A 27,784-nucleotide genomic window follows, 5' to 3' on the forward strand; every position below is an offset into this window, starting at 1 on the left:
CTCTAGTTGAGCTCCATGATCATATATGCAGATGGGAGAAACTTAAAGAAGGACAAACATCACTGCAACACCCCACCGATCTGGGCTTCATAACGGAGTGGCCAAACTCAATCTGTCTCCTCAGTGAAGACACATGAAAACACACTTGGAATCAGCAAAAAAGTACCTAAAGGACCCACAAACTATGAGAAATTCCATGCATCATGTTTGAAGGAAACCAGGCACTGCTCATCACCTGCAGAGTACCATCCTAAAAGTAAAGATTCCAAACAAATATTTGCGGAGAAACCTGAAAATGTGCGTCTGCCCCATCCAACCTGACAGAGCTTGAGAGGTAAAGAGGTGAGGAGGAAAATAGCAGATAATTGCTAAATGTTAATGTTCAAAGCTTGTCGCATAAAGACCCAAGAAGAGGCTGTACAGGTGCTTCAGCTAAGTACTGAGTTAAGAGTGTGAATACTTTTGCAACGTACTTATTTCAGCTTTTTATTTTTTAATAAATTTACCAAGTCGTGACAATTCTGTTTTTACTTTGTCAATATGGTGTATGGAGTGTAGACTGATGTGGAAAAAAGCCATTTAAAGCAGTTTAACATAAGGCAGCAACATAAAACGTGAAAAATAAAAAAATAAAGGGGTATGAATACTTTTGCAAGGAACTGTATTTGATGAATTTTTAGCAATCCATTGCTGAACCTGCTAAAGAGGCTGAGAGATGTTAGAATTATTGTCGTGCTTCTGCCACTAGGTGGCAAACACAGACTGAGCAATACTTACCCTTATTAGCGCAGGCCATCCACTTTATTGGTCCAGTGTCATAGTTGTGTTGACCCACAGAAAATGTGAACACACGTACCTGCAATCAAACAGTATAGTATACGAATACAGAACACCATTATTGTATTATGCCAAAAAGATCACGTCTAGGTCATATCTAACTAAAAATAAGTCTTTAGTGTCACATGATCTTTTTTAGAAATTGATTAAAAGTGATAGCAAAGTCTTAGACTGATTTCAATTTTGTGTTGGCAGCACAACATAGATCATAGACAATTATAATAATAAATCAGCATTTTAGAATGATTTCTGAAGGATCATGTGACACTGAAGATTGGAGTCATGGCTGATGAAAATTCAGCTTTGCATCACGGGAATAAATTATATTTTAAGGGGAGACACTGTAAGCAAAAACATTGTTTTTTCATGCACCTATCAAGTTTGAGATTTTGGGCTTTTTGGTTTATTCATAAAGAATTTTTTTAGACTAGTTGAAAGAAAACATCCAAAAAACACTGTTAAGTGTTTCTTTTATAGCCCTTTATCTATTTGTGACAACAGATTTAAATTACAATGCATATTTTTAAAGGCCATTTTGTCAAAATGAGTTTTTTCTCCTAGACTGAGCCATAAATCTCCACTTCAGTAACACTTACACACACCAAACTTTACATTTTTAACCCTGTATATATCTATAAGGTTTTTACAGAGGAATTTGTTCATATATAATTTTATACATTTTATTTCCCAAAAAATGGTAAAAAAAAAATATATATATATATTTTTTACTTCACACACACCTTTTTGTCAAGGTTGTATCTGCTGAAGATCTCCTCTGCCCTCTCCTCGCCTCCATCAGTAAACAGCATTATGATCTTGTTGCAGTTTGCTCTTGAGATGTTTGGCTAAAATAAGCACAATCATATGTAGTTACAAAGAACGACCAGCAGGAGTCAGCAGAACACAACAATACTACTACTTCAACTTCATAAGGTTTAATCAGCAGCCTTTTAGTAAACAAGTATTACTAAACAAAGGTGATTCTAGGATTTCAGACTAGGATTTGAGACCATACTTGTGGTTTGGCAGAATATTTCTTGCCTTAAGTTAGCTTATAAATGAATCGATCACTGACTGGAAAAATAAAATAAAATAAAATAAAATAAAATAAAATAAAATAAAATAAAATAAAATAAAATAAAATAAAATAAAATAAAATAAAATAAAATAAAATAATAAAATAAAGGGGGAAGAAGCTGGGGACCAAATGTTATTTAGTTTAGTTATTATTAAATATTTTCAATAAATAAAAAAGTAGCTATAAATAAAATAGATGTACAATAAAATAAAATACAATACAATGCAATACAATGTAGGGGATAGCTAGGAACCAAATGGTATTTAGTTTAATTATTAATAAACATATTCTCAATAAATAAAAGTAGCTATAGATAAATCGATGTACCATGAATAAAAAATAAAATAAAATAAAATAAAATAAATAAAATAAAATAAAATAAAATAAAATAAAATAAAATAAAATAAAATAAAATAAAATAAAAATTAAATTAAATTAAATTAAGGGGATAGCTGGGGACCAAATGTTATTTAGTTTAGTTATTATTAAATATTTTCAATCAATAAAGAAGTAGCTATAGATAAAATAGATGTACAATAAAATAGATGTAAAATAATAAATCTTAGTTTAGTTATTAATAAACATATTCTCAATAAATACAAAAGTAGCTATAGATAAAATCGATGTACCATGAATAAAAAATAAATAAAATAAAATAAAATAAAATAAAATAAAATAAAATTAAATAAAATTAAATAAAATTAAATTAAATTAGCTGGGGACCAAATGTTATTTAGTTTAGTTATTATTAAATATTTTCAATAAATAAAAAAAGTAGCTATAGATAAAATAGATGTACAATAAAATAGATGTAAAATAATAATAATAAAAAAACATAAAATAAAAGGTAAGGGATAGCTAGGAACCAAATGGTATTTAGTTTAGTTATTAATAAACATATTCTCAATAAATACAAAAGTAGCTATAGATAAAATCGATGTACCATGAATTAAAAAATAAATAAATAAATAAATAAATAAATAAATATAAAAATATAAAATAAAATAAAATAAAATAAAATAAAATAAAAAAGGAGATAGCTGGGGACCAAATGTTATTTAGTTTAGTTATTATTAAATATTTTCAAGCAATAAAAAAGTAGCTATAGATAAAATAGATGTACAATAAAATAGATGTAAAATAATAAATCTTAGTTTAGTTATTTAGTTTAGTTATTAATAAACATATTCTCAATAAATACAAAAGTAGCTATAGATAAAATCGATGTACCATGAATAAAAAATAAATAAAATAAAATAAAATAGAAAAAAATAAAATAAAATAAAATAAAATAAAATAAAATAAAATAAAATAAAATAAAATAAAATTAAATTAAATTAAATTAGCTGGGGACCAAATGTTATTTAGTTTAGTTATTATTAAATATTTTCAATAAATAAAAAAAGTAGCTATAGATAAAATAGATGTACAATAAAATAGATGTAAAATAATAATAATAAAAAAAATAAAATAAAATAAAAGGTAGGGGATAGCTAGGAACCAAATGGTATTTAGTTTAGTTATTAATAAACATATTCTCAATAAATACAAAAGTAGCTATAGATAAAATCGATGTACCATGAATTAAAAAAAAAATAAATAAATAAATAAATAAATAAATAAATAAATAAATAAATATAAAAATATAAAATAAAATAAAATAAAATAAAATAAAAAAGGAGATAGCTGGGGACCAAATGTTATTTAGTTTAGTTATTATTAAATATTTTCAATCAATAAAAAAGTAGCTATAGATAAAATAGATGTACAATAAAATAGATGTAAAATAATAAATCTTAGTTTAGTTATTTAGTTTAGTTATTAATAAACATATTCTCAATAAATACAAAAGTAGCTATAGATAAAATCGATGTACCATAAATAAAAAATAAAATAAAATAAAATAAAATAAAATAAAATAAAATAAAATAAAATAAAATAAAATAAAAAATAAAATAAAATAAAATAAAATAAAATAAAATAAAATTAAATTAAATTAGCTGGGGACCAAATGTTATTTAGTTTAGTTATTATTAAATATTTTCAATAAATAAAAAAAGTAGCTATAAATAAAATAGATGTACAATAAAATAGATGTAAAATAATAATTAAAAAAATAAATAAATAAAATAAAAGGTAGGGGATAGCTAGGAACCAAATGGTATTTAGTTTAGTTATTAATAAACATATTCTCAATAAATACAAAAGTAGCTATAGATAAAATCGATGTACCATGAATTAAAAAATAAATAAATAAATAAATAAATAAATAAATAAATAAATAAATAAATAAATAAATAAATAAATAAATAAATAAATAAATAAATAAATAAATAAATAAATAAATAAATAAATAAAAATAAAATAAAATAAAATAAAATAAAATAAAATAAAATAAAATAAAATAAAATAAAATAAAATAAAATAAAATAAAATAAAAAAGGAGATAGCTGGGGACCAAATGTTATTTAGTTTAGTTATTATTAAATATTTTCAAAAAAAAAAAAAAAGTAGCTATAGATAAAATCGATGTACAATAAAATAGATGTAAAAAAAAATAAATAAATAAAAGGTAGGGGATAGCTATGAACCAAATGGTATTTAGTTTATTTTATTAATAAACATATTCTCAATAAATACAAAAGTAGCTGTAGAAAAAAATCGATGTACCATGAACAAAAAATAAAATAAAATAAAATAAATAAAATAAAAAAATAAAATAAAATAAAATCTAGGGGAAAGCTATACACTTATACATCTTTCTTTTCAGTCAACGTGAAGATTTTAAGGCTGCTGACCACTGAGTTGAGGGGGGCTGAGAAAAAAAGACTGAATATTCAGTTTCCACAATTCCAAGATGCTTTACTAAAATAAAATCTACCAGAAAAAAGCACAAACGCCTACATTTGAGAGCTGATTGAAGGCAAATTCAAATCCTTTGGTGTAGTTGGTGATGCCTTTGGCTGTGATGTTCTGGACTGCATCCTTTAAGATCTTCTTATTGCGAACATTAGCTTGAACCAGGTGGTCGAAACATGCTGTGTTATTCACTTTTGTGTTAAACTGCAAAAGAAGAGAGAGAGAGAGGCATACAGTAAGTGAAAAATCATTGGTCTTCTCATTGTCCATTCACAGCAGGACTTTACAGAATCACAGCTAAAGTTTGTGTGACTCAAAAGATCTATATACCAGGGCCAGAATCTCTGCAGGTGTTTGTGAGTATTGCGCATGTGTTGTGGTACAGTGATGAAAATAATTTGAGCTGACAAGCTGGATACCCTTACAAGTTTCTAATTTTCTGTTCAGATAGGGCTCTCTGTGTTCTGTCACTTATTGCAGCTGACCTCTGTGAACCTGTTACTTCAAAGCTTGAGAGATTGAGAACAAGAAAATAGACTTGGTAGAGGAAGGAAAGAGAGAAAAAAGAGGAAGAATGAATGCTGGAGGGAAAAAAAGAAGGAAAAAGAGTATTTGGTATACCGCAGACTCTAATAGTCCACTAATGAGGTAAAAAATGAGGTAAAAAATAAAGCACTTTTTATGGTTTTAACCTTGTGATGTTGAAATCTATATTATATGAGCAGTTTTATTTTCTATTTATTTTAATTAGCATGAAAGGGATAACATTTAAATAGCTATAGATAAAATAAAATAAAAAATATTTAAATAAATAAAAAAGTAGCTATAGATAAAACAGATGTAAAATAAAATAAGATAAAATAAAATAAAATAAAATGTATGGGGTAGATAGGGACCAAGTGTTGTTTAGTTTAGTAATTAATAAATATATTTTCAATAAATAAAAAAATTGCTATAGATAAAATAGGTGTACAAAATAAAATAAAATAAAATAATAAAATAAAATATAGCTATAGGGACCAAATGTTATTTAGTTTAGTTATTAATAAATATATTTTCAATACATAAAAATATCTATAGATAAATTAGATGTAAAATAAAATAAAATAAAACATATAAAATAAAAAAAATAAATGAAAAAAATAAAAAAATCTATATTATATGAGCAGTTTTATTTTCTATTTATTTTAATTAGCATGAAAGGGATAACATTTAAATAGCTATAGATAAAATAAAATAAAAAATATTTAAATAAATAAAAAGATAAAATAAAATAAAATAAAATAAAAAACAAAATGTAGGAAGTAGATAGAGACCAAATGTTATTTAGTTTAGTTATTAATAATTATATTTTCAGTAAATAAAAAATAGCTATAGATAAAATAGGTGTACAAAATAAAATAAAATAAAATAAAATAAAATAAAATAAAAAATAAAATATAGCTATATGGACCAAATGTTATTTAGTTTAGTTATTAATAAATATATTTTCAATACATAAAAAATAGCTATAGATAAAATAGATGTAAAATCAAATAAAATAAAACATAAACCCCCAGTTTCACAGACAAGGCTTAAGCCTAGTCCTAGACTAAAATGTAAGCCTGAGCTGTTTCAACTGAAACAAAATTGCACTGACTGATCTTAAAATATATCAGTGCCTTTGTTTTGTCTCAAGATGCACACCTTTAATGTTTTTTTCCAAGCATGTTTATAAAAAGGACTTAAATGTCCTAATTGAACTATGACCTAATCCTCGCTTAGTCTAAGCCCTGTCTGTGAAACCAGGCCAAAAAATAAAAAATAAATAAATAAAATAAAATAAAATAAAATAAAATAAAATAAAATAAAATAAAATAAAATAAAATAAAATAAAATAAAATAAAATAAAATAAAATAAAATGTAGGAGGTAGCTAGGGACCAAATGTTATTTAGTTTAGTTATTAATAAACATGTTTTCAATAAATAAAAAAAGTTATATAAGCTATATAAAATAAAACAACATTTTCAACATTAACGTTTTCAATAAATACATAAAAAAAGTACTTAAGTACTTTTTAACTAAATATTTTTTTGTATTTTTTCCCTACAGATTATATCAAAATCATTAAACAGTTTTATATTGAAGGATATATTCAAGAAGAAAACCTCTCAGGAGAAGAAAAAACGAGGGTAGAAAAAGACACCGTCTGTGTTTAAAACTAGCTACATTTTATGCTAGGATAATTTTAAGCTGGTTAATAGGTTATTTAAAATATCAAACAGTTCTGTATACGAAAAAAAGGTTCCTCTGATGCTTAATTGGACACCAATTTGTACCTTACCCAGGGACGGCGGCTCCTATAACCCCAACAATAGGAAAAGTCAGAATGATTAACAAGTGCGAGTCAATTACGGGACCATTACAGCTAATGAGGAGGTATGTGCAAGCTCATGCAAAAATTAAAATGATTACTATATCTCCAGCTCTCCCAGAGGACGTGGAAAAAGCACATGATGCACTTCCTATGGCAAATGCAAGCAGAATACACCCTCAAACCTCCCGTGTTTACCGTAGAGCAGTTTTTCATCTATTTTTAATGCTTATTTTTCATTTATGTCAACTCAAAAGGCCTCCGACTTTGAATTTCTGGCCAGACGTGGAGAGACGTCCGCTTCATTAGGACACATGCGCCAGTCATTGATGTAACTGTGGGATCAGGTGCCTGTGCTCTTTTGAATGAGCTGGATGTCACAGTGTCTGCTGAATGAACCGATGAGTCATGGTTCGATTAGTCGCTCGAGCGTTGACTGAATATTTAATTAACGCTCGGAATTATCGCCACGGAGGCCCCCGTGACTCACTGCTCTCAGCATACGGCGGGTTATAAATAGAGGAATAGGACACATTGATGATACACAGACCCCTACACACACCAGACGGCGCACCGTAGACAGCTTCGTTGATTATAACGAGAACGTTCCAGTTCTGTCGTGTCACGTCTCTCCCCAGAGGAACGTTTTATTGCTGGAGGGTTGCTCGTTCACAGCTCTGGGGAATTAAAGGAGTTTTCAATTATGCTTTAAGTTAAGAATTAAAATTTCCTCAGTTGCTTCTTCGAAAAGTCCTGTGGAGAAATAAAAATAGACCTAGTGTGCAGCAAAAGGGTCTTGTTTCATCCCAAAGAGGTCTATTTAGCAATAATGGCCAGCTGACTGTACATTGTCCCACTTACTATGAGGCTACTTACAAAATTAATCCAATTTATAAAGAGTAAAGTATGGAGTGTATCACTTGCCTTGACCCCTCTACTGTGCCGGAAATCCTTTATGTAATTTGGTGTTACTTAATTTGCTGTAAAAATGCCGGTAAATATCTCATAATGCTATATTATCAGCAAATCTTGGATTTAACTAGGGCTATCACTAACGATTATTTTAGTACTCAAGTAATCGGATAGTTATTCTGACGATTAATTGAGTAATTGGATAAGTATAATAATTTTTTGTAGTAATAAAAATAGACAATGGTCTTTAAAATTACTTAAAATGCATTTGTAATAGCAATGAGGCAATAAATAGTTTAAATAAAGTATCGAAGGCAAGTAATAATATGGTTTTACTGAACAAAACTTCCAACGGCCTGATGATTGTTTTTACACTTTACTGCGCAATTGAATCTCCACTTGAATCTCCACTTGATCTTTAATATTTGGCCATTTCTTTATGACAGAAATGCTACAGCCACTGTAATTTCTTGTGAACTTAGAGCGAGGGTTTAAAGTTTTATTTTGAAATCGCGATAAACAGTTAACATATCGAGAAAGATATTGATGTATTCTCCTGTGTTAATGTATGTTTATAAACGGTTTATTCTTCTGCTGTGCTGAAAATCTTTTATGTAATGTGGCGTTTCCTAACTTGATGTAAAAATCTCATAATCTCTCAAAATATCTCATAATTAGGGCTGGCAAACGATTAATCGCAATTAATCACACCCAACTTAAAAAGTTCATGTTTGCATGCTACTTACATGTGTAGAAACTTTATTTCAGATGCGATTAATCACTTGACAGCCCTACTCTAAACGCTATATTATCAACAAATCGTGGGTTTAATAAGGGCTGCTATCTATTTGTGGATGATTTTTCGGACGATTAATTGGATAATTATAATGATTTTTTTGTGTAATAATAAAAATAGACCTAAGTAAACAATAATGACTTAAAATGCATATATTATAGCAATGAGGCAATAATAATTATTTTCAGTGAAGTATCAAAAGCAACTAATCATACAGTATTACTGAACAAAATTGTTGAAATACATAAATGTATTATAAACAATAGAGCTAACGGACATTGCACACTACATAAATGACTGCAAAGGCCAACGATTGTTTTTACAACTTAATGCGCAATCTTTAAACTTTTATTTTGAAATAGCAATGAACAGTTAGCATATTAAAAAAGATATTGATGTATTCTTGTCTGTTTGCGTAGGTTTATAAATGATTTACCTTTCAAGTCTAATGTAATGGCAATGATGTAATGGTAATGAAATGATGTAATGTACTTGAATTGAATCTTTTTGTCAACTTGTTTGTTTGATCAGAGCTTATGCACCTCAGTTTTTGAGTGAAATAAGCATTATTTGTGGATAATTTTCGCAATATTCACTCAAAAACTGAAGTGCATAAGTTCAGAACAACAAATTTATAAGCAGCGTAACAAGGTGTTTCATTATTATACAAAAATAAACAGGCAACCACTGTGCTTGATCAGCCAGAATCAAGTATTCCAGACCACAGTGTAAATAAACAGCTATTAAATCAACTGACTTGATATGCTGGAAAATGTAAAAAACAGTTTGAGACATGGTTAAAATCTCTTTTGAAACCTTAGGAGAGACAAACGTGAGTCTTTTTCTAAACAGAAAAAACTGAGAAGCAGAAGCAAAAGTCTCTCTATTTAGTCTCACTGCTGTATAGGAGAAACTATAAAGATTCTAAAAGCATAAATGTAAAGGCAGATATTAAATGGGTCACATTTGCCAAAAAAAAAAAAAAAAAAAAAAAGTATTCAAACTGAGAGTCTTTTTCAATTCTTCATCTCCAACCAGAGAAAGGGACACGCTTTCTGCATGCAATCCACCTCTTAAAACCAGAGGAACCTCAAGGGACCAATTTAAAGCTGTAATCTTATGTTCACCGTTCAAATTGTTTGTCATGCTGCAGGTCAATTGCACTAGTCAATCATTTCCCATGAAAATCCGTCCCCACAGATGAGTCAATATAAATGATGAATCGGGTAATATCCTTGAACAATTCAGTGGCGCTTGCCAGAGCACAGCCCTAATGAGCGTCAATAAGCTTGATCCAATATTTGCCTTCATAAATAACTAATCAAATATTTATTCGGACAACGACTGAAATTAGAGACACTTTAGCTGACCAGCAAAGAGGAAGACTGTTTTATCATAATATGTCATATTTCCTTTGCTTCGCCTTCACTATAAATATCACATTTGCATGGATTTGTACCATCTAGAATGATTAAGACAAATGGCTGAATGAAGCATTATCTATAAAAGAAGCAAACATGAATTGCTTTGATTCAGCCTTTAAAATAAAATGTAATACACATGCTGTACAATTAAATATTTAAAGTATGGATTATGCAGCATAATTAATCAGGTAAATATTTGCTTTGATGATAATTTGATCAAATCCAATTATTTGCTAAACTATGCAATGCACTGTGTGAAACGCAATTCATTTAAATCACGTTTTATTTTTTTTGGCACACCTGAATTGCGAGACTTTTTATCTCACATTTTCTGAGAATTGCATTACATAAAATCGCAATTATGCAAATATGACTTTTTTTTCTTGCAATTCTGACTTTTCTCACAATTGTAAGTTATAAAGTCCAAGTCTGAGGGGGACTTGATTTGTTCTCTGAATCTTACAATTCTGACTGAACTCCCAATCTCAAGTTATAAAGTCAGAATTGCGAGATATAAACTTGTCATTCTGGGAAAAAATTGTGACTTTTTCTCAGAATTGCAAGTTTATTTGTCAGAATTGCAGCGTTATTTCTCAGAATTGCAAGTTTATTTCTCTAAAATTTGACTTTTTCTCAGAATTGCAACTTTGTCAGAATTGCAGGTTTATTTTTTTCAAAATTGTGACTTTCTCAGAATTGCAAGTTTATTTGTCAGAATTGCAAGTTTATATCTCGCAATTCTGACTTTATTTCTCAGAACTGCGGGTTTATTTCTCAGAATTGCGACTTTTTCCTTAGAATTGCTAGTTTGTCAGAATTTGCAAGTTTATTTATCAGAATTTTGACTTTTTTTCAGAATTGCAAGTTTGTTTGTCAGAATTGCAGGGTTATTTCTCAGAATTGTGACTTTTTCCTTAGAATTGCTAGTTTGTCAGAATTTGCAAGTTTATTTCTCAGAATTTTGACTTTTTCTCAGAATTGCAACTTTGTCAGAATTGCAGGTTTATTTTTTCAAAATTGTGACTTTTTCTCACAATTGCGAGTTTATATCTTGCAATTCTGACTTTATTTCTCAGAACTGCAAGTTTATTTCTCAGAATTGTGACTTTTTCCTCAGATTTGCAAGTTTGTTTATCAGAATTGCAGGGTTATTTGTCAGAATTGTGACTTTTTCTCAGAATTGTGAGTTTATTTGTCAAAATTGCGAGTTTATATCTTGCAATTCTGACCATATTTTTCCTCAGAACTGCAAGTTTATTTCTCAGAATTGTGACTTTTTCCTCAGAATTGCTAGTTTATTTGCTAGAATTGCGAGTTTATTTCTCAGAATTTTGACTTTTTTTCAGAATTGCAAGTTTGTTTGTCAGAATTGCAGGGTTATTTCTCAGAATTGCAAGTTTATTTCTCTAAAATTTGACTTTTTCTCAGAATTGCAACTTTGTCAGAATTGCAGGTTTATTTTTTCAAAATTGTGACTTTTTCTCACAATTGCGAGTTTATTTGTCAGAATTGCGAGTTTATATCTTGCAATTCTGACTTTATTTCTCAGAACTGCATGTTTATTTCTCAGAATTGTGACTTTTTCCTCAGATTTGCAAGTTTGTTTATCAGAATTGCAGGGTTATTTGTCAGAATTGTGACTTTTTCTCAGAATTGTGAGTTTATTTGTCAAAATTGCGAGTTTATATCTTGCAATTCTGACCATATTTTTCCTCAGAACTGCAAGTTTATTTCTCAGAATTGTGACTTTTTCCTCAGAATTGCTAGTTTATTTGCTAGAATTGCGAGTTTATTTCTCTGAATTTGGACTTTTTTTCAGAATTGCAAGTTTGTTTGTCAGAATTGCAGGGTTATTTCTCAGAATTGCAAGTTTATTTCTCTAAAATTTGACTTTTTCTCAGAATTGCAACTTTGTCAGAATTGCAGGTTTATTTTTTCAAAATTGTGACTTTTTCTCACAATTGCGAGTTTATTTGTCAGAATTGCGAGTTTATATCTTGCAATTCTGACTTTATTTCTCAGAACTGCAAGTTTATTTCTCAGAATTGTGACTTTTTCCTCAGATTTGCAAGTTTGTTTATCAGAATTGCAGGGTTATTTGTCAGAATTGTGACTTTTTCTCAGAATTGTGAGTTTATTTGTCAAAATTGCGAGTTTATATCTTGCAATTCTGACCATATTTTTCCTCAGAACTGCAAGTTTATTTCTCAGAATTGTGACTTTTTCCTCAGAATTGCTAGTTTATTTGCTAGAATTGCGAGTTTATTTCTCAGAATTTTGACTTTTTTTCAGAATTGCAAGTTTGTTTGTCAGAATTGCAGGGTTATTTCTCAGAATTGCAAGTTTATTTCTCTAAAATTTGACTTTTTCTCAGAATTGCAACTTTGTCAGAATTGCAGGTTTATTTTTTCAAAATTGTGACTTTTTCTCACAATTGCGAGTTTATTTGTCAGAATTGCGAGTTTATATCTTGCAATTCTGACTTTATTTCTCAGAACTGCAAGTTTATTTCTCAGAATTGTGACTTTTTCCTCAGATTTGCAAGTTTGTTTATCAGAATTGCAGGGTTATTTGTCAGAATTGTGACTTTTTCTCAGAATTGTGAGTTTATTTGTCAAAATTGCGAGTTTATATCTTGCAATTCTGACCATATTTTTCCTCAGAACTGCAAGTTTATTTCTCAGAATTGTGACTTTTTCCTCAGAATTGCTAGTTTATTTGCTAGAATTGCGAGTTTATTTCTCTGAATTTGGACTTTTTTTCAGAATTGCAAGTTTGTTTGTCAGAATTGCAGGGTTATTTCTCAGAATTGCAAGTTTATTTCTCTAAAATTTGACTTTTTCTCAGAATTGCAACTTTGTCAGAATTGCAGGTTTATTTTTTCAAAATTGTGACTTTTTCTCACAATTGCGAGTTTATTTGTCAGAATTGCGAGTTTATATCTTGCAATTCTGACTTTATTTCTCAGAACTGCAAGTTTATTTCTCAGAATTGTGACTTTTTCCTCAGATTTGCAAGTTTGTTTATCAGAATTGCAGGGTTATTTGTCAGAATTGTGACTTTTTCTCAGAATTGTGAGTTTGTTTGTCAAAATTGCGAGTTTATATCTTGCAATTCTGACCATATTTTTCCTCAGAACTGCAAGTTTATTTCTCAGAATTGTGACTTTTTCCTCAGAATTGCTAGTTTATTTGCTAGAATTGCGAGTTTATTTCTCTGAATTTTGACTTTTTCTCAGAATTGCAACTTTATTTGTCAGAATTGTAGGTTTATTTTTTCAGAATTGTGACTTTTTCTCAGAATTGCGAGTTTATTTGTCAGAATTGCAGGTTTATTTTTCCAGATTTGTGAATTTTTCTCAGAATTGCGAGTTTATATCTTGCAATTATGACTTTATTTCTCACAACTGCAAGTTTATTTAGCAGAATTGCTACTTTTTCCTCCGAACTGTCAGAATTTGCTTCTCAGAATTTTGACTTTTCTCAGAATTGCAAGTTTGTTAGTCAGAATTGCAAGTTTATTTCTCAGAATTGTGATTTTTTTTTCTCAGAATTGAAGTTTATTTCTCATAATAGCGAGTTTATTTGTCAGAATTGCAAGTTTATATCTCACAATTCTGACTTTTGTGAGTTTGTTTGTCAGAATTGTGACTTCTCAGAATTGCTAGTTTATTTGTCAGAATTGTGAGCTTATATCATGCAATTTTGAGGGAAAAAAAGTCAGAATTGCCAGTTTGTATCACGCAATTCAGAGAAAAAAAAGTCAGAATTGTAAGTTAAAAAGTTGCAATTACGTTTTTTTTTGTTTGTTTGTTTTTTTTTTCCCATTTTTTATTTAGTGGCGGAAATGGGCTTCCATAAAAAAACAGATGAGAAATTATATTTTGGATAGAATAAAAAAACGACAATAATATCATAAATCAATCATAAATCGATTATTAAATTGTGTAACTGACACACTAAATTTCAATTGGTTTTCATTTATATGTGGCCATACATTTCATACTAAAAATCATAACCCAAACCCATTTTTATGATTTTATGTGTAACCGACTGCATTATTGGCCCACAAATACTGTATGATCAAATGACCAAATCTCATCATTCCCTTCAATTGCCTTTTCAAAAATGCATGAAGATTTATGAAATCCTTAGGCTATTGTTATAAAAGCCTTGGTGGCTGTATATGTGGCATCATATTACAAAGCCTTGTTAAAATGAGCAACATTTGTTTGCAGGAGACAGTCTAGAGCCCCCACGCTGCATGCATTCACACAACACACACACACACACACACACACACACACACACACACACACACACACATATGCCAATAACAGGCATATATTATGTATACATATGTACTGTGCTGTATGCAGTAAGCAGAACACTAGTATTAAATTCCAAACGCAGCCTGCATTGCAATATATTTGTGTTTCAAATCTTGTTCTTCACTGTAACTTGACAGGAATGCGTAATATCTCTGGCAAAAGAAGGTTTTGGCTTTGTTTATCAAGCAACGTGTATAAAATGTTCAAGAAGGAAGCTTCGATTTTAATTACAACTGAAATTATCACTGTCTTGTATTGGTAAAATCATAAAACTGTATATTGATCATAATCCTTCTCACTTTCCTCATTCATAAACCAAAACGCTACCATATTTATAGCTCACATTGTGTATATTGGTGGCGAGCAACACTCTATAAAATCACTACCATATTATAGACTTATAAATTCAACCAACACAATGCCCACAAAGCTCTTTTATTTAAAACTACCACAGATGCTCTCAAACTACTGATCTGTACAAACACACACTCCAGATTTGATCCTTGGGTTCCAACTGATGTATTCTTGCTCAAATACACCCTTACACATAACAAAAAGCTACACTCTCATTGGCATATGTTCCCTGAAGCGAATCCTGTTGACAGATCTCAAAGAGCTAATCCTTTATCGGAACAGTGATTCCCCAACGCTACCTCAAAATCCTCAGAGAAGTGAAAACAATAAATAAATCAAACTTTGTTCACTGAAGATTAAAAAAAATGTGGGATACCAAGCATGGTTTTGGAGGCAAAATCACCCGAAGTACAAAAACTGAATGTGATTTTTCATTTCAAACCTGTATGACTTTCTTTGTTTGGCTCTTTTTCATACAGTTACAATAAATAGGGACTGAAGCTTTCAAGCTCAAGGACACAAAAGCAACATAAAAGTGGTCCATATGGCTTGAGCACTACAGTCGTGGCCAAAAGTTTTGAAAATGACACAAATATTAGTTTTCACAAAGTCTTCTGCTCAACTGCTTTTAGATCTTTGTTTCGGTTGTTTCTGTGATGTTCTGAAATATAATTACAAGCACTTCATACGTTTCAAAGGCTTTTATCGACAATTACATGACATGAATGCAAAGAGTCAGTATTTGCAGTGTTGGCCCTTCTTTTTCAGGACCTCTGCAATTCGACTGGGCATGCTTTCAATCAACTTCTGGGCCAAATCCTGACTGATAGCAACCCATTCTTTCATAATCACTTCTTGGAGTTTGTCAGAATTAGTGGGTTTTTGTTTGTCCACCCGCCTCTTGAGGATTGACCACAAGTTTTAAGATCTGGGGAGTTTCCAGGCCATGGACCCAAAATTTCAACGTTTTGGTCTCCGAGCCACTTAGTTATCACTTTTGCCTTATGGCACGGTGCTCCATCGTGCTGGAAAATGCATTGTTCTTCACCAAACTGTTGTTGGATTGTTGGAAGAAGTTGCTGTTGGAGGGTGTTTTGGTACCATTCTTTATTCATGGATGTGTTTTTGGGCTAAATTGTGAGTGAGCCCACTCCCTTTGATGAGAAGCAACCCCACACATGAATGGTCTCAGGATGCTTTACTGTTGGCATGACACAGGACTGATGGTAGCGCTCACCTTTTCTTCTCCGGACAAGCCTTTTTCCAGATGCCCCAAACAATCGGAAAGAGGCTTCATCGGAGAACATGACTTTGCCCCAATCCTCAGCAGTACTTTTTGCAGAAGATCAATCTGTCCCTGATGTTTTTTTTGGAGAGAAGTGGCTTCTTTGCTGCCCTTCTTGACACCAGGCCATCTTCCAAAAGTCTTGGCCTCACTGTGCGTGCAGATGCGCTCACACCTGCCTGCTGCCATTCCTGAGCAAGCTCTGCACTGGTGGCACTCCGATCCCGCAGCTGAATCCTCTTTAGGAGATGATCCTGGCGCTTGCTGGACTTTCTTGGACGCCCTGAAGCCTTCTTAACAATGCAGTGGAAAGTTTTTTTCAGGATTAAGTTAATTTTCATGGCAAAGAAGGACTATGCAATTCATCTGATCACTCTTCATAACATTCTGGAGTATATGCAAATTGCTATTATAAAAACTTAAGCAGCAACTTTTCTAATTTCCAATATTTATGTAATTCTCAAAATTTTGGCCACGACTGTATATTCCAAGTCATCTGAATTCATAAAACAAATTTGTGTGAGCAACAAACATATTTTAGGTTATTATTCACAGTAATTTTTGCATCAGGTGAGCTGTGCAAGAAACTATGGAAGCTCGTTTCCGCCACTGAATAAAAAATTAAAAAAGGTAACTGCAACTTTTTCTTCCAACTTTTTCTCTTACTTTTTCTTGGACTTTTTTCTTGCAGTTCAAGTTGTCACCTTTATTTATACAGCACTTTTAACAATGCAGATTGTATCAAAGCAGCTTTACAGTATTAAATAGAAAAATAGTGTGTCAATAATGCAAAAGGACAACAGTAAACACTCAATTTGAAGTTTACGTCTTGAAATTATAAACTCGCAATTCTGACTTTTCTCAGAATTGTGACAAACTCACAATTGCGAGTTATAAAGTCAAAATTGTGAGATATTGTAAAAAGTCGTTTCTGAGAAATTTAATTCTGACCTTTTCTCAGAATTGCATGATATAAACTCGCAATTCTTTTTTTTTTTTTTTTAGAAATGCGCATTATAAAGTCAGAATTGTAAGATAAAGTTTAAATTCTGAGAAATTAAGTCAGAATTGAGTGATAAAAACTTTTCTTCTTAATTGTGATAAACTGAATATAAAATAGAAAAGGGTAATTGCGACTTTTATCTCACAATTCTGACTTGTCGCAATTGCAAGTTTACGCCTCGCAATTCTGACTTTTTTCTCAGCATTGTATGATTTAAACTCATAATTCTGACTTTTTTCTCAGAACTATGATATAAACTCGCAATTGCGAGTTATAAAGTCAGAACTGTGAGATAAAAGTCACAATTCTGAGAAATTGCGAGATATAAGCATGAAAATCTGACTTTTTTTCTCAGAATTGTGATAAACTGAATATAAAATAAGAAAAAGGTAATTGTGACTTTTTATCTCACAATTCTGACTTTGTTCTCGCAATTGAGTTTACATCATGAGCTTTTTTTCTCAGAATTGCATGATATAAACTTGCAATTCCGACCTTTTCTCAGAATTATGATATAAACTCGCAATTGAGTTATAAAGTCAGAACTGTGAGATAAAAAGTCACAATTCTGAGAAATGAAGTCAGAATTGAGTAATATAAACTCGAAATAGCGAGTTATAAAGTCAGAATTGTAAGATAAAAAGTCGCAATTCTGAGAAATTAAGTTAGAATTGCGTGATATAAACTCAAAATTGTTAGTTATAAAGTCAGAATTTCAAGATATAAACATGAAAATCTGATTGTTTACTTAGAATTGTGATAAACTGAATATAAAATAAGAAAAAGGTATTTGCGACTTTTTATCTCACAGTTCTGACTTTCTTGTCGCAGTTGCAAGTTTACGTCTTTTTTCCTCAAAATTATGATATAAACTCGCAATTGCGAGTTATAAAGTCAGAACTGTGAGATAAAAAGTCTCAATTCTGAGAAATGAAGTCAGAATTGAGTGAATTGTCTTAGAATTGTAATATAAACGCAGAATTGTGTAAAAAAAAGTCAGAATTGCAAAATACAAATTCGCATTTGAAAGAAAAAAGTCAGAATTGCGAGTTTATCTTGTAATTCTGAGTTTATTTCTTGCAATTGTGAGTTTATATCACGCAATTCTGACTTTATAACTCACAATTGCAAGTTTACATCTCACAATTCTGTGGAAAAAAAAAGGTCAGAATTGCGAGTATGTGTCGCGCAATTCTGAGAAAAAAAGTCAGAATTGTGAGATAAAAAGTTGCAATTACCTTTATTTTTTAATTAGTGACAGAAACAGGCTTCCATAAGAAACAGATCAGTGCTATTTGTAAATAAATCTGATTGTGTGAAAGAATCAGAGTAATTTACTGATATAACAGCTAGGCCTGATGTCAAGATTGTTTAAAATTTCTAATATTTTAAGAACACTTGGAATACAGCATATGTACCACTTTAATAACAATTTAAGGTTGTTTTGCTTCATGTTTTGAAGCTAGAAAGCTTTATGTCCATTGTAAGTAAATTGAAAAAAGCAGTTCAGGTTTGGAACGAGTACAAATCTACATTTACGGTTGAACGGCTCCTTTAAGAAATAATGACCCCTACAACAGACGTGACAGGTTTAGACACGAGCATCCTGTGAGCTCCTTTGGTCACAGCAAAAGTTGAGAACAAAGCTGGCAGCACCCGAGTAAAAGATCAGCTAGCCAAGATGTATTGGAGGCTCCTTCCAAGAGGAATGATATACAGCAATTTCCTCCCTCTTTCTCCAGCCTCCTCTTTCTCACTCAGCCTGATCTCTTCCCCTCACTTTGTCCAGCCATTTTCAATTCAGCACACAGAGCCCAGAAGCAGCCTTTTCATTAAGCGCCTGTTTTCAAGTTGCAAGCTGCAGCCAGATCCATATTTCATTACAACTCCTCCGTCTCTCTCTCTGACACACACATACTGTTGTTGCATCACACAGCAACCCACAAACTCTAGAAACTCCTCACTTTAAATTGAATTCAGAGTAACAATGTCTCGTTCCATTTTTACTGTACAGCTGCAGCTAAATACGCCTGTCACACTTTTCTGAGCGATTAATCCCATTCTGTTCACACACAGTTTGTTATTTACACACATTTTTCTTTTTTTATAGAAGTGACAAGCACTTTCTGCAACCAAATTTAGTCCTCCAAACTTCGAGTAGTGAAAAACAACTTTTATGAGATCCACATAGCTGCTAAAGCAGAGAAACCTACGCTTTTTAGATACTGACAGCTTTACTGAAATGCACCTTTCTTGGAAGATCGAACTTTGCATGGGTTTTAAACAATGTGAGGGCGAGCAAATGGTAACAAATCATTTATTCCTTCAAGGAACAGTGCACCAAAAATGAAAACTAATCTTCAGTAGTGAATGGGTGCCGTCAGAATTAGAGTTCAAACAGCTAAAAAAAACATTACAATAATTCACAAGTAATTCACACGATTCCAGTACATCAATTAATGTCTTGTGAAGCGAAAAGCTGTGTGTTTGTAAGATACAAATCCATCATTAGGACGTTTTAGCGTTAAACCTTCGTTTATGGCCCGAATACCAGTCTCTAACCTATAATAACGTTTCCTACAGTAAATATTTGTTTAGAACTGTTTTGAATTATTTTCTCTTGTACAGTAAATATGTTTGATTTGTGCTCATTCTGATAATTTTTCACTGCAGAAAGCAATATAATGGACAGTGGACTAAAATTTTAGCTGGAAGCAACAGTTTACAGTTAAAAACATCCGAAGGACAGATTTATTTATTATAAACACACAGCTTTTAACTTCACAAGATGTTAATTGATGGATTGGTGAATTTCTTGTGGATTATTGTGATGTTTTTATCTTTCATTCTGCAGAGTGAATTGGTGAGCAAATGATGCAATGCTCAATTTCTCCAAATCTGTTCTGATAAAGAAACAAACTCATCTACATCTTGGATGGCTTAAGGGTGAGTACATTTATTTTTGAGTCAACTATTCCTTTAACTATAAAGCAAAAAGCACCTTTGTAAAAAGAGCTCTGCTTGTTCGATGTGACGAAATGCCAAACGTTGAGCTATTCACATGTAGGCTACTCACTTAGCTAAACGATGCTAAATGGGCGCCATCCAAGCCGAATTACAATATTATAACAAAAGTGACTCATCCTAGAAAAAAAAATGTTGTAAAACAATTTTCCAGAATTGCTCTGAAAAGTACACCATCATTGCAAGTAACAAGAGTGAGTCATGTCTAAAACTTTCTAGCATGTGATTATACTTACATGGACAACGTTGACATAATCATCATCGGAAAGCGTCTCCAGCATTTCGCTGACAGAGGTTCGGATGAGTTTAAGGGTCAGTCCAGACACACTCCCACTCCTGCAACACACCAACACAAACACAATGGCAGTTAAAGAGAAAGTTCACCAAAAAAATAATATTCTGTCATCATTTAACAGCATAAGGATGAGTAAATGATGACACAGTTTTAATTTTTGGGTGAACTATCCCTTTAAACCTTATTAAAGTACCTAAATGACCTGAATAAGATACTTCACATAAAAGATGTTTACATAGTTCACATGAGACAATAATAGTTGAATTTATAAAAAAAAAAAAAAAAAAAAAAAAAAACGGTTCAAAAGTTTACATTCCCTTGATTCTTAATACTGTGTTTGTCCTGAACAGTTTAACTGCCCACTGTTCTTCAGAAGAATCCTTAATGTCCCACAATTTTTTTTGGCTTTCCAGCATTTTTGTGTATTTGAACCCTTTCCAACAATGACTGTTTGATTTTGAGATCCATCTTTTCACACTGAGGACTTATATGCAACTATTACACAAGGCTCAAATGATCACTGATGCTCCAGAAGGGAAAAAAAAAAACATGCATTAAGAGCCGGGGGGTGAAAACTTTTGAACAGAATGGAGATGTGTACTTTTTCTTATTTTTCCTAAATATGATATTTTTTCATTAAGTACTGGCCTTCAGAGGCTACAGAAGATAGTTACATGTTTCCCAAAAGACAAAATAAGTTAAACTGACCCTGATCTTCAAATTCAAAAGTTTTGCTAGTAGTTTTGATAATGCATTGTGTTTCCTTCTGGAGCATCAGTGAGCTCTTGAACCTTTTATAATCATTGCATATAAGTCCCTCAGTTGTCCTCAGTAAAAAGATGGATCTTAAAACCATACAGTCATTGTTGGAAAGGATTCAATATATATATATATATATATATATATATATATATATATATATATATATATACACACACATATATTTGAGCTGGGTAATTGATTTTAATCGATTCTGTCATATTTGGTCACCATAAACTTGTTAGTGAGCTAGAAAAAATTTGAGTATTTTGCCCAATATATGCACCATATAGTAAATTGATTATAAGTTTTCCAGTTCTTCAGTGTTTAATTTAAGTTTGAATAAATCTGTCAAGTTTTTTATGAAAGCCACCATTTAAATGGTTATATTTCACAAAACAAATTGGATTAAAATATGTGACCCTGGACCACAAAACTTAAAATACATTTGTCTTAAATACATTGTATGAGTAAAAATTATAGATTTTTCTTTTATGTCAAAAATCATTAGGATATTAAGTAAAGATAATACTCCATGAAGATATTTTGTAAATTTCCTACCATAAATATATCAAAACTTAATTTTTGATAAGCAATATGCATCGCTAAGAACTTCATTTGGACAAATTTAGAGACGATTTTCTCAATATCCAAACAAACATATAAATCTCAATTTCAAAAAACATGACCCTTATGACTGGTTTTGTGGTCCAGGGTCACAAATAATTATGTAATTGTAACTTTATTACAAAAAAAGTGTAATTTAAGCATTTGTATACCAATCAGTTAATTTTAATCTTCAATGTTATAGCAGTACCAACTAAATCTCATGTATACATCATTACAGCATTAGTTAAAAGATTTTTTTTTTCCTTGAGAACATTTGCCATGTACTATACCTGATATACATCCAAAATAATTGATATTGAATTTAATCGAATCGGTGTGAAAACCCAGCTCTAATATATATGCATACCTAATGCATATATGTATCATCTCGCTCCCTCTCTCCATATCTCTGCGGCACAGCGTCTAAAACTAAACACAAATCTAAAAGGTTTATAATATTTATCATTTAAAAAGCACATACACATAATACTCACGCATCAACAAGAATCAGCATGTCCTTGGGAGAAGCGGCACCTTGAACATACCTGGATACAAAGAAAGAAATGTTCTGGATCTCTTTCAAGGAGAATTTCAAACTGAGAGAACAAAGAATAGAAGGTTCAAGAAAATGGAACAAATGAAAAAGAATTCAGAGCGCACACACTGAAACACGTATTAGTACCAAGGTCGCCGGCGCACATCATACAGGTCGATTTTACTGGGTGTTTTCCTGGCATCCATCCAAGGGGAAGCTGAATGGACAGAGACAGGATATGGAAATATGAGTGACCCCTGATCCCAAACTCCATTTGATTTGTCACATCTCTGTCGTGAGCACATCAGCGAGCCTTACTAGAAACTTGTTTCTGTGTCCGGTGGGGGGTGGTTTGCGGTTTATATTGACTGCAGTGAGGCAACATGTGGAAAAATAGGGCCCCAGTAGAATTTCAGCTTCGATTTTTCTCTTTAACAGAGAAAATAACTTGGTGCAAATGAGGGTGCTCGTCTGTGACTATCACAGCCGAACATCTAACAAGACGTGTTTCTTCATAAATGGCATCCCACGTTCTGACATTTAGTGAGTGGATTGCAGCTGTAAGTGCCGACAGATAGTCTGAGACACTGCAATTTAGCCGTAACAAAGTAATCGACCAGTGTTCCGCCGGCTATAATGAATTGAAGTTTACAAGAACGTCAATATTTTATAGCCGTATATGAATCTATAAGGAGACAATCGATAGTTGGGAGCCCACATCTTATTAAAGAAAAAAATAAAGAAAAAAATGGCCCAAAAATGAAAAATCACCCATGTCATTTCAAACTTGTATGACTTTTTTCTTTCATTAATTACAAAGGATACATTTCTGAAGACTTAACTAGGCCCTCCTTTCAATATAATAAAAGTAAATTAGGACTAGGGTGTGTAAGCACCAAAATGACAAAAAAAATTATCATAAAAGTGGTCCATACAACTTGTGCACTGTAGTCAGAGTGTGAAATAAAGGAAGAGATAATGCAAGTCATTTTTCAATAAAACTATTAAATAAATAAAAAAATACATTTTATTTAAATAAAACAATGTTATTTGGTATAGTTATTACCAAACGAATTTTCAATAAATGAAAAAATAGACAGATGATAAATTAAAAAAATAAAATTAATTAAATAAATAAATAAATAAAATTAAATAAATGTAGGGGGTAGCTAGGGACCAAATGTTATTTAGTTTAGTTATTAATAAACATAATTTCAATAAATGAAAATAGTATCTATAGATAAAATAGATGCACCATAATAAAATAAAATAAAGTAAAATAAAATAAAATAAAATAAATGTAGGGGGTAGTTAGAGACCAAATGTTATTTAGTTCAGTTATTAATGAACATATTATTAATAAATTAAGAAAGTAGCTATAGATAAAATAAATGTACCATATAAAATAAAATAAAATAACATAACATAAAATAAAATAAAAATGTAGGCATAGCTAGGGGCCAAATGTTATTTAGTTTAGTTATTAATAAACGTATTTTCAATAAATAAAAATAGATGCACCATAATAAAATAAAATAATGGTTCAAAAATCCAGTCTGAAAATTGAAAATTGGCAATGAATGAATTTTGATCTGTTCTTCAAACAAAGTGTTTGTATGGCTTCAGATCTTATATGGACTAATTTTATGATACTTTTGTCTCCTTTTTGAAGTTTGACAGCCCCAGTCTTTACTATATGAAAAAGAATAATGAGAATATTTGTCCAAAATTTAACTTTTGAATTCTACAGAAGAAATAAAGTCATACAGCTTTGGCAAACATGAGAATTATGGGTGAATTATTCTTCTACACAACATTAATTTTTAGAAAAACTCTTATAAAGCCGTTAAGTGACAATGGTTCAACGGTGGCTAATACACTATTTATATGCAACATCTTTTAGTAAACCCTTACCAATTACAAATCTGAAAGTAATGAAAATGAATTGAGCACCTCATTACTTTTCTCCTCTGTCATCATTAAATCTCAGAAGAATACAATAAGCTCTCTGCTGAGCTGCTGAGATATTTGATATTATAATTTGTTATGAAAATTTGGTGTAATTTGAGCTGGGACTACATGCTATGTTTACCAATTAGAGACAGCGGAGTCTTGCGGAGGGAGAGGGAGGATGTGTGTGTGATTCTGATTGTAATGTGCACTGAAATGTGTGAGTTCTAAATTAAACAGACACTACGAGCACTTACCTGGGTAATAGCGAGCTAACCCAGTAGCACTGCCAAACACTTGCCATAGTAGCGTTGGATCCTCTTCTCGGTTTCTCTTAAAGACGTCTTCCAGTGCTTCAGTCCAGTTCAGCTCATTCAACACAATAGTGGCTGGAATACAGGCAATAACATACAATGCATGGTATTTAATTGATTGTTTGTTATGGCTTCAGTCTAGATGTGATTAGAGGTTTTTCTATGGCCAATTCTTAGGCTTAAATATATACATATATATTTTATCTGAAGTTGGGGTCGACCGATTATTGGTACCGATAATAAGCATATTTCTTATGTTATCGGTTTCTGTAATTTTCAAAACCGATAAAATAATTTAAAAGCATTTAAAAATGTTATGACAGAGCCCTTGTTATTCTTAATTCTGACATTAATTTTTATTTTTATACCAGACATATATATCGGTTTATAATATCGGTTATCTGCCTACTTTTCCTGTAATAATTAGTATCGGCCCTGACAAAGACATATTGGTTGACCCCTAATTTTCATAATTTTTTCATAATTTTTATTTTTATACCAGACATATATATATCGGTTTATAATATCGGTTATCTGCCTACTTTTCCTGTAATAATTAGTATCGGCCCTGACAAAGACATATTGGTTGACCCCTAATCTGAACAGATAATTTGGTAAATTCTGAAAGCATTACTTGTATTACTAATAGTGATATATATATGCACAGCCAAAAAAAAATTGCAATAAATGATTTTTTGTTCTTATGCTTATCAATGCTGCATTTATTTGATGAACAATCAGGGTTATTGTAGTTATCTAAAATTAAAACTGAAACTAAAATTAAAACCATTAAACAAATGTAAAATAAATGGTGACTAAAATAAAATAATACACTTTTATTATTTTTATTTCAGCCAGTTGCCAGAGCAATATTTCTCATTTTAATTTAGTTGAACTTATATATACATTTGGTTAAGGTCAAAAGTTTACATCCCCCTTTTAGAATCTGCAAAACAATATGAAATAAGAGTAAAATAAGAGGGATTAAACAAAATGCATGTAACTATTTATTTAGTACTGGCCTGAATAAGACATTTTACATAAAAGACATTTACATATTGTTCACAAGAGAAAATAATAGTTTATAAAAATGACCCTGTTCAAAAGTTTACATCCCTTTGATTCTTAATACTGTGTTGTTACCTGAATGATCCACAGCTGTGTAGTTTTTGTTTTATTTTGTTTAGTGATAGTTGTTAATGAGTCTCTTGTTGGTCCTGAACAGTTAAACTGCCCGAAAAATCCTTCTGGTCCCACAAATAATTTGGCATTTTTGTGTATTTGAACCTTTTCTGAGTCTCTCAGTTGTCCTCAGTGTGAAAGGATGAGTCTCAAAATCATACAGCCATTGTTGGAAAGGGTTCAAATATACAAAAATGCTGGAAAACCAAAGAATTTGTGCGACCTGAAGGATTTTTCTGAAGAACAGTGAGCAGTTTAACTGTTCAGGACAAACAAGGGACTCATAAATAACTAGCTCTAAACTCTCTCTATCTCAATAATCATCCATCACCATCATCAAACCGAATGCAAAATTACTTTAGATTATAATATAAAGTATTACATCACCTGTAATTAACAAATAGTGTCATTAAAGTTATTTGAATACTTGAACCTATTTATAGAGGGCATGGTGCTTATATTGACTTGCACAGTCCAGAGAGAGGAAATGAAGTGAGAGGAGGAGGAGGAGGAGAGACACAACGAGAGGTGTAATTTACTCTCATCTCAACCGCTGTTAACAGAATAATTCTGCGCTATGCACTGAGGGCTCTTCATCTCCACAGCCGCAAACAAGCTGATTGACTTTATTACATCATCACTGAGGGAACCATGGAAACCTATAATCATCCTATCAAACCTTTTGCTTCTGAAAAGGCTGCGTGCTGATAGGCAGTCAGAAGTGCTAGTAGAGATATGCTAATCAGGTGAGAAAACAGCCTGCGTGTCAACAATTATTGTAATGAAGCATGAAAAATTCAGTGTTATAACAACCATAACTTTAATTTTATTGGTTAGCATGATGCAGAGGCAAGAGGGCAGGGTTGAGAAAAAAGAAAGAGAGGAAGAAAATGGGGAAATGAAGCGCACCAGAGGCACATTTTCTTCAGCTTTTTGTCTAAAAAAGACAAAAGACTGATCAATGACTAGAGAGGAACTGCAGCCTGCACAATAAATCAGGTTACGTTTGAATTGAATTGCACATATTATGGTATGTGCAAATACTGACATAATCAGATTTACACTTTTACTGAAGAAAATGTGAGCTGCACTTCAGTTCAATTCATCCATCTGTCCACCTACCAATCTATCCGTTCATCTATTCAATAATTCATTCATCTACCTATCTAACTATCTATCTGTAGATACATCCGTCTGTTTGTCTACCTATCCTTCTATCCATTCATTTATCATCCATCTACCCATCTATGCATCTACCACTACATCTATGTCAATTTATCATGCATCTATCCATCCCTCCATATATCCATCTATCTATCTATCTATCTATCTATCTATCTATCTATCTATCTATCTATCTATCACTCATCTAAATGCCTATCCATTGTATCCATCCATTTGTCCAATCTATCCATTTATCTATCCATCCATCCATCACCCATTTATGTCCATCCATCTATCCATCCATCACTCATCAATATGCCTATCCATTGTATCCACCCATTTATCAATTCTATCCATCTATCTATCCATCACCCATTTATATGTCCATCCATCTATCCTTCCATCATCACCCAATTTTATGTCCTTTCATCTATCCATCTGTCACTCATCTTTATGCCTCTCCATTGTATTCATCTATTCATCCATTCTATCTATCCGTCCATCCATCACCCATTTATATGTCCATCCATCTATCCATCCATCCATCAATCACCCAATTATATGTCCTTTCATCTAGCCATCTATATGTCTGTCCATCCATCCATCCATCTATCCATCCACCCATCACTCATCTATATGCCTATCCATTGTATCCATTTATCTAATCTATCATTTATCTATCCATCCATCCATCACCCAATTATATGTCTATCATCTAT

At 31.3% G+C, this 27,784-nt stretch overlaps 1 protein-coding gene across 1 annotated transcript in view; it reads right to left on the reverse strand.

The window, feature by feature from the left end:
* The window catches only part of LOC141345347 (voltage-dependent calcium channel subunit alpha-2/delta-1), a 221,944-nt gene that overhangs the window by 130,226 nt on the left and 63,934 nt on the right, over positions 1-27,784 (reverse strand). The window contains exons 8-14 of the mRNA XM_073850208.1: positions 24,663-24,794; positions 22,603-22,672; positions 22,415-22,465; positions 20,494-20,593; positions 4,820-4,978; positions 1,578-1,682; positions 778-856 (exon numbers count right to left, since the gene is read on the reverse strand). Coding sequence (XP_073706309.1) covers positions 778-856; positions 1,578-1,682; positions 4,820-4,978; positions 20,494-20,593; positions 22,415-22,465; positions 22,603-22,672; positions 24,663-24,794 — 696 coding nt within the window. The remainder of the gene's footprint in view (positions 1-777; positions 857-1,577; positions 1,683-4,819; positions 4,979-20,493; positions 20,594-22,414; positions 22,466-22,602; positions 22,673-24,662; positions 24,795-27,784) is intronic.

The sequence above is a fragment of the Garra rufa genome, chromosome 11, assembly GCF_049309525.1.
Source record: "Garra rufa chromosome 11, GarRuf1.0, whole genome shotgun sequence".
NCBI lineage: Eukaryota > Metazoa > Chordata > Actinopteri > Cypriniformes > Cyprinidae > Garra > Garra rufa.